The sequence below is a fragment of the Lissotriton helveticus genome, chromosome 9 (genome assembly GCF_964261635.1).
Source record: "Lissotriton helveticus chromosome 9, aLisHel1.1, whole genome shotgun sequence".
Taxonomy (NCBI): Eukaryota; Metazoa; Chordata; class Amphibia; order Caudata; family Salamandridae; genus Lissotriton; species Lissotriton helveticus.
In genome coordinates this window covers 28460587-28473450 of record NC_136070.1, presented here as the reverse complement: position 1 = coordinate 28473450, position 12864 = coordinate 28460587, and the positions used below count along the sequence as shown (strand labels likewise).

The 12864-nt window shown below is 49.3% G+C and overlaps 1 protein-coding gene across 9 annotated transcripts in view; it reads right to left on the bottom strand.

The window, feature by feature from the left end:
• The window catches only part of HECTD1 (HECT domain E3 ubiquitin protein ligase 1), a 424699-nt gene that overhangs the window by 198365 nt on the left and 213470 nt on the right, over positions 1-12864 (bottom strand). For all 9 annotated transcript variants that reach the window (XM_078659397.1, XM_078659396.1, XM_078659400.1 and 6 more), the window contains exons 18-20: positions 12472-12566; positions 11885-11990; positions 10968-11102 (exon numbers count right to left, since the gene is read on the bottom strand). In XM_078659397.1, the coding sequence (XP_078515523.1) occupies positions 10968-11102; positions 11885-11990; positions 12472-12566 (336 nt within the window). The remainder of the gene's footprint in view (positions 1-10967; positions 11103-11884; positions 11991-12471; positions 12567-12864) is intronic.

The following is a 12864-nucleotide window of genomic DNA, read 5'->3' as shown; positions in this document are numbered from 1 at the left end:
AGTCAGTTTGATTGTCTAAGTCCTCCCCTAGGTGAAACGGTTAGACTGTTTCTGACATGTATAAAATAGACCCCCATAGTGAGAGAGTTAGTAAAAACTCAATTCAATGTATCGTTTTCCTAAGTTTCCTATTATTCATCAGCATTATGATTTCCTGCACCAGTTATGCCTTTTTCCTGTGTTTTCCAGTTCTTCATGTAAATAAGCCTGCTAATGCTACAGCAGAGCACACGTTTAGTGATCTGCCTCCTCACGAATATTCCTACCGCCTTGCTATGCGTAATAACCCATTTATCCGCATGTTACATTACTCACACCAGACCAGCAATGCCACTAATTGTTGGGTGTGTGGTCGACTCCCCCCTTTCCAGACACCGAAGGGAGTTCTGCCACTTTTTCCTTATCCGTTCTCACATAATGGTTCGTGTGGAGCATGGTCCACGTTAACGTCATCCTCAACAGATATGTCTTTTCTTAACAGTGCATGTTTCCCCGACAAGCAAGGTCTCCCCCACAGAACAGGGTTAGATCTAGAAAATGAAGTATATAATTTAGGTAATTATTCATCGAATTTTATGGTCCTGAATGTTCAGTCTGATACTACTCCAGACTCACCTGCTATTTCAGTACTACCAGTCAAAGGCGAATTATGTGTCCGAAATAATGGTTCTGTACACGTAGGACATAGTGATTGTACTACTGTTATCAAGTATAGTGACAGTGGGAAATCTATTTTTAAAGCTTCACGTCATTCTTATTTTGTTTGTGGTCAGACCGCATATGTTCGTCTGCCCCTCGATTGGGAGGGAACCTGTTACATTGCCTTCCTACTACCACCTGTTTTTCTAGCCCCACCTGACTACCATAGGAATTCCTTCCTAGTACATACTAGACACAAGAGAAACCTCCCGATTGTCGATTATACTGAAACTGCTGCAGAACAATTCATTGATATTGATAAAGGTGTGTTCCCTTATTTAGGTACAGTTGTAAACAGTAAGCTAATCCGTAGGTTAACAAGAACCCTTGAAGCTGTAGTAGATGAGACTGCCTCTGCTCTAGGTAACTTAACCGAAGAGCAATCCTTTATGAGAATTGTCGTTTTACAGAATCGTCTCGTCCTTGACGTCATACTGGCCGATAGGGGCGGGGCCTGTAGAGTCCTCGGATCTAGTTGCTGCATTTTCATTCCAAATAACGCGCCGTCTGTTTATTCAGCTATAACCAGACTTCATAAAATTGCCCATCTGTTACACCAGAATCCAGGCACCTGGACATGGTCCGGTTGGTTCTGGAATATAATTTCCGCCTGGGGATGGAAAGTCCTGTCCTTTCTAGGTATTGCAGTAGCGATCATATTCAGCTGCTGCCTCTGTATACAATGTGGCCCTGCGATTTGCGGTATGTGTGCTACCTCTTGTATTCCTAGTCCCAAGCCCCGTTCTAAATCCCGTTCCAAGACAATTCGAGATGAACAAATGATACTGTATGAAATGATAGATGGTATCATGAATATTGATGTTTCCTGATGGAAACGTAGTGACAAGGAGGGAATGTGGAAAAGTAAATTTTGCCATGTTCTGTGTCCCTACGTGTCATCCATCATATGTTATGTGTGCATGACCAATATGCATATGTTATTCCCCATGTCCGATTAATGACGCAATTATAGTTGTGTCCACCTCTAGTATGCCAGTTTCCAGTTCTCGTGAATACTACGAATATCAGGCCTATGTAAAGTAATGTTGCCACGTTTCTCAGTGTGCACGTTATTCCATTATAAAGTCCCCGTTTCCAGGCCTCAACAGGGCCTGGACATCAGATTCAGCTCCTGTCTCCTGAAGCCTCGCTGAGGAGCGATGCAGCCCCCACCTGTATCCTCGACCTCTCACTTACTTCCTGCCTCGCAGTGCCCGGTGCAGCTTGGCTCTGCCTCCGAGTCTGCCAAAAGTATGTTATAGTTCCAGTTATCAGTTCAGTCCTCCTTCTCTGCATTCCTAAGCTACTGAACTGCATCAATAGTTTCCGTCATTGTCTAGTCTATGCGGCTCCACGTTAGAGAAATACTGCATTTAATGGTCATTTAATATTCTTCATCACGCACTACATGTAGAATAAATGCATGGTCCAGTCTTAGAGTCGATTAGCCTTTCCCCTCCTGACTTCTAGTTTATATCAACATGTTCCCTAAACATCAGATACTAGATAGGGTTTAGGTACATGTCGCTCCAACTCTCCAGACTTTAGTCTCTGCTCCTAGCACAGAGTTCATAGCCCCCAGCTTCTCCTAGTAACACGTCATTGCCAGTTTGCGCGCACCACCAGGTTAGAGGTCCCGGCTCCTTAGGTAGCCCCCTCCAATGTTTCCGCCCCATTCATGACATATTCTGTTACGTCTGCACCACATGTCCATGTATACGCCCAGTTACACCTACTTTTACTCTTATCTTTCGCGACTGCTACGCGTCACGCCTTCTGCTCCACCCACTGCTACGCCTACTGCAATGTAATGCTATGTGTTTGCGTTTTGTATATAAGCTCATGTATTGTTATTAAAAGTTAGCGCGCTCATCCCAGACCCAGCCCCAGCAGCTGCTGGGCCCCTGTCACCCTGCTGGGCCCCTGTCACCCTGCTGGGCCCCTGTTCTTATGCAGGTTGTCCTGTTCCTGTCCTTATGCTGTATTAAACCTGCAAAACTCCTACTACCTCGAATCTTGACTCTTATTTATTGAGCTATCTGTTATGATATATGTCTAGTCAAAAACGAATAGTTTTCTTACCTGTCGGTGTAGTTTTGCAGCTTGAAGATCTTTCTGGATTCACTATGCTGTGCATTATTCCGCGGTCTTGTGGTTGGGTCCGGATTCGTAGTCTTTTCTTTGTTTTTTTTTTTTTTTTTCTCTTTGCCCAGGTGGGCGTCGGCGTCACACCCCCTTTGGGTGTATTTCCGGTGACGTCGGCATGCTTCCTGCGGAAGCTCCCACTCTTGGGCGCCATCTTCGGGTTCTTTTTTTTCCGTGTTTCTTTCGTTTCCGAAGTAATGGCAATGTTCTTCTTAGTTTGTATTTACCGCTTTGTATTTTCAAAGTCTATTCTTTAGTTAACCACCTCTTCTCTCTCCAGCCTCATCTTTCTGGCGGAGGTGGGTGGGTTCGCTAGTGAATCCAGAAAGATCTTCAAGCTGCAAAACTACACCGACAGGTAAGAAAACTATTCGTTTTGCAGCGTGAATCTTTCTGGATTCACTATGCTGTGCATAGATTTTGTAGCGGTTTCTCATCTCTGTGGCGGCTGGGTGGAAGATGAGCGTTGGGTGTTGAATATGTGCTGTAGCACCTTCTGTCCCACTTGAGCTTCCTTGTTCATTTGTATGTCCACACAGTAGTGCTTCGTGAACGTGTGCACCGAAGCCCATGTTGCCGCCAGGCATATGTCCTCTATGGGTGTGTTAGCCAGGAAGGCTATTGTAGCGCCCTTCTTCCTGGTGGAGTGGGCACGTGTCCCCTCAGCCAGTTCCTGTCCTGCCCGTTTGTGGCAGAGTTGGATTGTTTGTGCGATCCATCGTGCAATGGTCCTTTTGGTTACTGCTTTGCCCATGAAGCTGTTTGCGAAGGACACAAAAAACTGTTTCGTTTTCCTGTGCCCCTTTGTCCTTTCAATGTAGTGCATGACTGCCCTTCTGGCGTCCAGGGTGTGCAGAGCTCTCTCTGCGCTGGTTGTGGGTTTTTGGAAAAAACTCGGTATCTGTATAGACTGGTTCATGTGAAAATTGGATACCACCTTCGGCATGAAGTGTGGGTCAGTCCTCATCACAACTCTATCGTTGTGTATTTGTATGTATGGTTCTTGTAGCGTCAGCGCTTGAAGCTCGCTTACTCTGCGTAAGGACGTTATCGCAACCAGGAAGGCTGTTTTCATAGTTAGCATCTTTAGGGAGGCCTTGTGAAGTGGTTCAAAGGGCTCTTTCATGAGTTCCGTTAGGACTGTGTTCAAGTTCCATGCAGGTGGCGGCACCCGCTTGGGTGGTGCGATCCTTTTCGCTCCTTCTAGGAATCTCTTCACCACCTGTGATGTGAAGAAGCTCCTGCACGTTTCTCCCCTTGTGTAGGCTACTATCGCTGCCAAGTGAACTCTTAACGAGGATGAGCTAAGGTTCTTCTCCAGTAAGTGCGTCAGGTACCTTAGCACTGTGGAGTCCCTCTTCATCTTATTGTGGAGTCTTTCCTGTCTGCACCATATTGTGAATCTTTTCCATTTCGCAACGTAGCACTTTCGAGTGCTGGGCCTTCGTGCCTCCCGAAGTACCCTCAGGGTGCTTTCTGGTAGTCTCAAATGTGCGAACTCTATGTCCTCAGGAGCCACGCTACTAGGCTCATGCTCTCTGGCTCTGGATGCAGTACCTCTCCGTTCTGCATGGACAGTAGATCTTTCCTCCTGCTGAATCTGTGGGGTGCACACTGTGTCATCTCCATGATCTGCGAGTACCAGGTCTGCCTCGCCCACTGCGGTGCGACCAGTATCAGTGTCATGTTGCTCGCTCTGCACTTGCTCAGTACTCTGTGCATCAGTGGTATCGGGGGAAAGGCGTAGGCAAATGTCCTTGACCAATCTATCCATAGGGCATTCCCCAGTGTCCCCTCCTCGGGCTGCCTGGATGCGAAGTTTTGGCATTTTGCATTCTGGCGTGTGGCAAACAGGTCCACCGATGGTGTCCCCCACCTGTCGAACAGGTATCTTGTCTCCTGAGCATTGAGCTCCCACTCGTGGGATGCCGATGTCTGCCTGCTGAGCCAATCGGCTTGTATGTTGTCCTTCCCTGGTAGGTGTATGGCTAGCAGGTCTATCTTGAGAGGGATGGCCCATCTCCATATCTCCTGCGCCAGCGTTGAAAGCGGTGCGGACTGTGTGCCCCCCTGCTTGTTGATGTAGAACATCGCAGTGGTGTTGTCTGTTTGTATCAATACCCTGTGCTTGTACAGTCTTGTTTGAAAGGCCTTCAGTGCAAGGAAGATTGTCTTCAATTCTAAGTAATTGATGTGCTTTGTGGCATCCGTCGGTGTCCACAGTCCCCTCACCTTGAGCTCCTCCATGTGAGCGCCCCATCCCTTCAGGGATGCGTCTGTGGTGATGGTCACTGTTGGCGTTGGGGGCGTTAGAGGCTTTCCCCTTGCTATGTTCTCCATGGTCCACCATGTCATCTCCTTCTGCACTGCGTGCGTTACAACCACTAGATCCTCCCAACTGCCTGTAGCTTGTGACCATTGCTCCTGTAGCCATTCTTGAATGGGTCTCATGTGGAGTCGTACATTCGGTACCAGGTGGATGCATGATGCCATCATCCCCATGATCTTGCTCGCCGTCCTCACTGTCCGAGCTTGTCCCTTCCGGTAGAGGCGAGTTTCCTTCACCAGCGCCCTCGCCCTCTTCTCGCTGGGGAACACCTTGCCCTGTAAGGTGTTGATCTGTGCTCCCAGGAAGATCTTCACTTGTTCCGGCTCCATTGATGATTTCTTCCAATGGATGGAGAACCCCAGGTTTATGAGCGTGCTGGTCACTGTATGTGCGTGCAGCTTGCATTTCTGGTATGAGTTTGCTTTCACCAGCCAGTCGTCCAGGTAAGGGTATACATGTATTCCCTGCCTTCTTAGGTGCGCTGCGACTGCTGCGAGGCACTTTGTGAAAACTCTTGGTGCCGATTTTAGACCGAAGGCCAGTGTCGTGAACTGGTAGTGGCTTTCTCCGACGGTGAACCTGAGCATGTGCTTGTGCTTCCTGTTCATTGGGATGTGCAGGTATGCGTCTTTGAGGTCTATAGTGACCATGAAGTCCCCGGTCTGCAACTGTGGGAGCACCTCTTGCAGGGAGGTCATTTTGAATTTTTGCGTTCTTATGAATTTGTTCACGAACCGTAAATCGAGAATGGGCCTCATTGTCTCGTCTACTTTTGGTACCAGGAAGTATGTTGAGTATACTCCTGTGTTTCTTTCCTTGAAGGGTACCCTTTCTATGGCCTGCTTCTGCAGGAGTTCTTTTGCTTCTTCCTGAAGGCACTGCAGCTGCTTGCTTGCTAGCGGCTTTCTTCTTGGTTTTCTGTTTGTTGGCCTCGCCTCCAACTCTATGCAGTATCCGAATTGGATAATGTTGAGGATCCATTTGTCTGATGTGATTCCTCTCCACTCCTGGAGGTGGAATCTTAATCTTCCTCCCACTGGTGTCCTGTGGTCGTAGGTGTCTAGTTTGTCTTGACCCATCTGTACGTGCTGCCCCCTGGGATCTTTTTTGTGGGTGGGCACACGGATTTTTTTGAAGTCACTTGGAGGTGGGCTGCTGGCCCCCTCTTCTATTTTGTCCCCGTCCATTTCTCCCTCGAAAGGACTGGCCTCTTTGTTGGTACTGCCAGGGCTGTTTCTGATGGCCCTGCTGACCCTGCGAGTCTGCCTGGTGCGTTTGCTGGAAAGCCTGGTGTGATGTACCTGGCTGGTTTCCGCCTCTTCCGCCGGGCCTCCGTGACGGGGTGCCCCTCTTGTTCCCTCTGAACTGCAATGCTCCCATGGATCTTGCTGTTTCGTTATCCTTCTTAAGTTGGCTGAGTTGCTCATCAACTGTTTGTCCGAAAAGCGTACTGCCGTTGAATGGTGTGTTCAGGATGCTGTGTTGCACCTCCGGTTTGAAACCGGATATCCTGAGCCAGGCGTGTCTCCTTTCCGTGACGCCCATCATCATGAGCCTGCTGGCGGTGTCTGCCCCATCCAGGGCCGTCTTAAGGCAAGAATTTGCAGCATTCTTCCCCTCTTCAATTAGCTTTTCGGCTTTCTGCTTGGCATCCTGGGGCAAGTCCTTCACCAACTGCCCCAGTCCCTCCATGATTTGGTACATGTGTCTGTTTACCAGGGCGTTGGAATTAGCCATGCGCCAGTGGGTCGCGGCATTCCGTTCGATCCTTCTGCCCACCAGATCCATCCTTTTGCTCTCTTTATCCGGTGGCGGGCCCGAGGTAGTGGGTACGTTAGCCCTCCTCCTTGCTGTGGCCGTGATAATGGAGTCTGCGGAGACCGTGCCCTGAATGTAGGCCGGGTCCTTTGCGGCATGCTTGTACTTCTTCTCAGTTCTGGGAGTTACTGCCTTGCATGTTGCGGGCTCCCTGAAAGCTTCCTTCCCCTGAGCCAAGACGCTCTCGAGCATCGGGAGGAACTGGCTCCTCGTTTGTGTTGGGAGCAATGTTTCCAGAAGGAAGTCTGCTTTCTGCTTCTCTTCGTCGAGCTTGAGCTTGAAAGCTGCTGCGGCAGATTGTATCACCGCGTTGTAGGCCCCGATGTCGTCCGGCGGCGAGGGCCTCGAGGGGTAGGTGTCGACCACCTCCTCCGGGCTGTCGGTGTCGACATCGATGTAATCTACCTCCTGAAGGTCATAGGGCGCCGACTCTGTGTCTGTCCTGCCCTCATCTTCCTCCCCATAGCTGTAGCTCTCGTGGGGATTCTCGTACTCCTCCTGGTCGTCGAACACCTCGACGTCCTGGTCTTGCTCGGTGACTTCGGCGACCTCTTCTTCTTCCTCCTCGACCGCCTCCAGCACTGGTGGCTTGGTCTTGTGAGGGATCGTGAAGGCCTTCATCCTTGCGTCGAAATCTTTTTTCCGCTGCATGAAGTTCTCCATTTCTGCCTCGAGGCGCCTTCTTTTCTTTTCCATCTCGGCCGCGTGTTCCGCGTCGGATGGTTCCGCCGCTCTCTTCGACGGATGGCTCGTCGCCGTGCCTCTCGGAGTCGAAGTTTTCGACGTCGAACCGGATATCGGGTCTCTGGTCGTCGTCGACAGTTTCGGGTCTTTCTCCCTCGTCGATCGATCCTTTTCGGGGACGATTTTCGACGTCTTCTGCTGATCAGCAGCTCTCGGCGCCGGGGACTCCTTCTCTGAGGATCCGCTGGGCCTGGGAGTAGTCGCGGACGCCGCCTTTTTTGGCGTCGGCGCTTTCGGGGTCTTGCCCTCGATTTTTCGAGACTCAGAGTCTCTCGGGTTCTTGGGGGCCGAAGAGTCTCCTACCTTGTCAGAAGTCTTCGTGTAATCGGTCTCTACGACCGTGTAGCTGTCGTCTTCGGCGGCAGCGTTGTCTTCTTCCTCGGAGGACATCCCCAGCTCGTAGAGCGACGGGGTCGGGGCCTTCCCCTGCAGGGCGGCGTGTGCTACCCTCTGCCTCTCTCTCACACGAAGGGTCTTCGGGGTGAAGGCGGAACAGGCGTTGCAGTCTCCGCTTTCGTGGTCCACCGGTAGGCAAAGGTTGCATACCGGGTGCTGGTCCTTCTGCGCGTACTTGTGGTGGCAGTTACGGCAGAACTTGAACGGCGTGTTGTCCATCCTCGAGCGTCCAGGGCCTCTCTGGTCGCGTGTTCGTCGACGGTCGTCGAAGATCTGGATGGAAAACGCCTTATCTTTGCTTGTCTTTCGTCGGTGAAGTCCCCTGGAGTCTTCAGATGACTTCTCCTCGTCTTTTCTGTATTTTCTTTCTTCTTTCTCCAAAAATGTCTGGAGCCCAAACGGGAACGATCCAGACCCGACCGCGGAAAAAAAGAATCTGAAGATGGCGCCCAAGAGTGGGAGCTTCCGCAGGAAGCATGCCGACGTCACCGGAAATACACCCAAAGGGGGTGTGACGCCGACGCCCACCTGGGCAAAGAGAAAAAAAAAAAAAAAAACAAAGAAAAGACTACGAATCCGGACCCAACCACAAGACCGCGGAATAATGCACAGCATAGTGAATCCAGAAAGATTCACGCTGCAAAATAGGGTATTATTTATTTATTTACCACAGGTTCACAGAAGAACTAAAACCCCAGAAACGCAACTGCAGACAGACGGAAAGGAGACGGCACACCAGTAAGACATTAGAGGACCGAATACGCTTCAAAGCTGCCCTCAACCGCTACCGCCACCGCTTGGAAAGACCGTCCTTCAATGACAGCTCCAACTCCTCCAAGGAACTCTTCAACATAGTCAAGGAATTCAGCACCCATTCAGCAAATGAAATCACACCCTCGCAAGATCTCTGCGATGCCCTGGCAGACTTTTCCACAATCAAAATTAACATCTACCAAGATTTTGCACCCCATTTGCTGCCGCAGACAGCATCAACTTCCTCACAGCGACTGACACCCACCCACACCAGCTCACCTCATGGAACTCCCTCACCAAAAAGGAACCTGCTACCATTATGAGACCCATCCACTCTGGAGCCCCTGTAGTTGTCTGCTCCAACCACGCTTTCAATCTCAGCAACCAACTCAACAGCAAAGAACTTAACAAGGTCCTCAACTCCTCGAGCACCGCAGCCCACTATCCCCAAAATTGGAAACACGGCCATATGAAGCTTTTGCGGAAGTAGCCTTCTGTGGACCCAGGAGAACTGAAGAACTACCGTCCCATATCTTTGCTCCCTTTCCCAACCAAGGTAATCGAGAAGGCAATCAACATCCATCTCACCAGACATCTGGAGAACCACAACCTCCCAGTCCAGCTCAGAGCAAACCACAGCACCAAAACAACTCTGCTCACAGCCACATCCTAATGCTGCTAGACCAGGGAGAAACAATGGCCCTCATCCTCCTCGAACTATCAGCAGCTTTTGATACCGTCCGTATCCCACTACACACTGATTAACAGGCTCCATCACATAGGATTCCAAAGACCAGTCCTCAAATGGATCGCATCATAGCTCATGGGAGGGACGCAAAAAAATGATCCTGCCTCCCTACTCTTCGCTCCCTAGGAACATCACCTGCGGGTACCTCAAAATTCATCCCTCAGCCCAACTGTCTTCATCACATACATGGCCCCCTTGGCCAACATTCACAAAAGCCACGGACTCAACATTATCTCCTACGCTGACGACACCAAACTCATCCTCTCTCTAACTAACAATCTAAGAAACATCAAAGACAAGTTTCAAAGAGTCATGAAAGAGCTTGCAGACTGAATGAACACAAAAGCCTCAAACTCAACACTCCCAAGACAGAAGTACTCATCTTCGGGAAAGGGCACGCACTGGAACAACGAATGGTGGTCCCTGGAGCTGGGCCTAATCCAGATACCCACCGAACACGGCCACAACCTCGGCATCATCCTTGACAGCCAGCTATTCATGAAGAAGCAAGTCAGCACCGTCTCCACCGCCTGCTTCATTACGTTCTGTATGCTCAGAAAGGTGTTCAGACGCCTCCCTACCAACACCAGGCAAACTGTCACACAGGCTCTTGTCACCAGCAGACTCTACTACGGCAACTCCCTCGAAGTAGGAATAACAGCCCATCTCATGAAGAAACTCCAGAACACAGCGGCCAGGCTCAACCTCACCAGGCAGATGCACATAACCTCTCACCTCAGGAAACTCTACTGGCTACCAGTCATGAAGAGATGCCAGTACAACTACTTAACCACGCACACAAGGCATTACACAACAAAGGAGCTGCATACCTCAATCAACGAGTGACCGTTCACCAGCCCACCATGAAACTCAGATCTGAATCCCACACCCTAGCTTCCACCTGTTGCATCCGTCGGACAAACAGTGGAGGCCGCTCCTTCTCCCATCTGGAGGCCAAGACCTGGAACAACCTCCCCCTGCACCTCCGAGTCTCACCATCGCTCCAGCAGTTGAGGAAGGACATCAAGACATGAATATTCAACCGATAAAAGAACAGACAGTTTCACCAGACAGATCATCGCGACTCTCACGTGTGAAGCAGCCATGCTCTAGAAATCCACATTGACTGAAATACAATCTTCCTCTCTCATTGAATTGCTAGACCTTTACCACTTCAACCACCTTTGGCATTACGTCCCCCACAATTTAAAAGAGCAATTTAAAGTAGGCAGTAGGCTACATCATCATTTAAAGGCAACAGAACTCTGCCTTCATCATTTGAAGGATGTAGAACTCATCCTTCACCATTTTATAGAGGTGTTATTCCATTCTCACCATTTTCAGGAGGTATTGCTCTAGAGACTCCACAGTTGCCAAGGGCTCCATTTTCAACATCCGGCCGGTCCGATCAATAAGTGCTGTCTCCCCTGGTGCACGTTCCAACCGAAACCTCAACCTTCTGGTTAGTATCTGCAAGTGAAGAGAAAAGGGAATTAGTTGTTAGTGTGTGGACAATTACAGCACTGGCATGCTGCTCATTCAAGACGTGCACTGTTCCTTGCCAGTCCGAGACCGCATCTCTTTGCCGTGTCTCTGAATGCTGACACAGGGTGAGTGGAGCGACTGGCTGAAGGCTGTAGGTGGCCCCTCAATTAGTGAAGGCTTGTTGGGAGCTTATTACAATTAGGTTAATTGTATTTCTGAAGCACATAATCCCCCATTCATTAGTAGAATTGAGGTAGATCCAGCATATACCTTGCACAGGACATGATTAGCTGCTGTTTGTAGAGGGAACGTGCAGGGCACCCTAAAGTGCTGCAAGTAGTTATGGGAAGTGAACTAGTTGGCAAACCGAGGTGGCCGGAGCATATCATGGAGCACTAAAGAGGATTATCTGCAGGTTGAAGAGGTGAATAGGTGCAATGCGAGGTAGTGAGAAATGTAAATATGGTGCTGTGGAGACACTGTAGTTTAAGTGGGATGAAAAGATCTTGACAAAAGACGAATTTCACTGAATTAGGGTCTAGCTCGCAAAATTGCAGGTGCACTTGGATTAGGACAATGTCCTTCTATGGCAAGGAGAAGTGTGACATCCCACAGTTGATGGCCTTCCCTATGATTTCCAGCCAGTGGATTCAACAATCTGCCCAGTACCCAAAGAAACGGTCTCACACAAAGGCCCAAAACGTCCTCTACACGAGGAGGCAGAGCATACGGAGTCTTAGGAGAGCCTTGGTTTGGAGATGGATTACCTGCAGATTGTAGGTGGAGCCTGGAGTATCAAACAAATGCAGAGAAAGTCGCTCGATCGATTCCAGTACAGCAATCAACTTCCGCACCAAAGCAACTGCAGGACTACTGTGGAGAAAACAGATCAATCACTGCAGTGCATACCACCACTGAGAACAACACACCCAGACTCTGATCTACGAGCTACTTCCTATCATTATATATGGCAAGGCGGACTATATCCTAAACGTTTCTTTCATTGTGAAAAAATATAATGCTGTTTCCAACACTCAAATGTTCATTGCATAACTAAAACGATAGAATGCTGAATTCAGGGCAACCTGGTGACGTTTGTGTAACTCTGCTAGTTCAGTCTAGATGTGAACTGTCTTTCAGATACAGGATGGCAGCATGAAAAAGCCAGTCTTCTGAGTTTAAACAAGCAATTTATTTGAAACTAACAAGAGACATTGTAAAAAGACATTGATGTCTTTAGGTGACTGCTCAAATACATACAAGTGGAGCAAGAAGTTGTCTGGCTTATGTCTTGACAGAGGTCTGGGACCTTTGGGCACACTTTAGAAGTAAGGGCATTGAAATATCACCATACCTTTCATCGTCTTCATTCTCACTGAATGCTGTCTTGAAGACATTGACTCTCCCCACTAGCTGGCCACAGTCCGGTTTCACATCAGGATCAACGCTCTGAAGAGGGAAAAGAAGGGAGCGCTTAAAATAGTGGTGGAAACAGCACCAAACAAGACACTGGCGCTCCACTTTCGCTCTGAGAGCGCCTTGAATCGCCAATCCGTGTCACAATGGATGTCCCCGGGCAGAGAGGGCACTTCATTCAAACCAGCAAGTGGTGTAAGGTCGGCTCTTTCTCACAAAGGTACTGGCGGATCCTGACACAATAAAATAAACAGTCCTGTACTTTCAGTTTGAAAGAACGTAGTCCATTTCGAAGTGTGTGTACTTATCAGGATGAAACCGCTGAAATAAT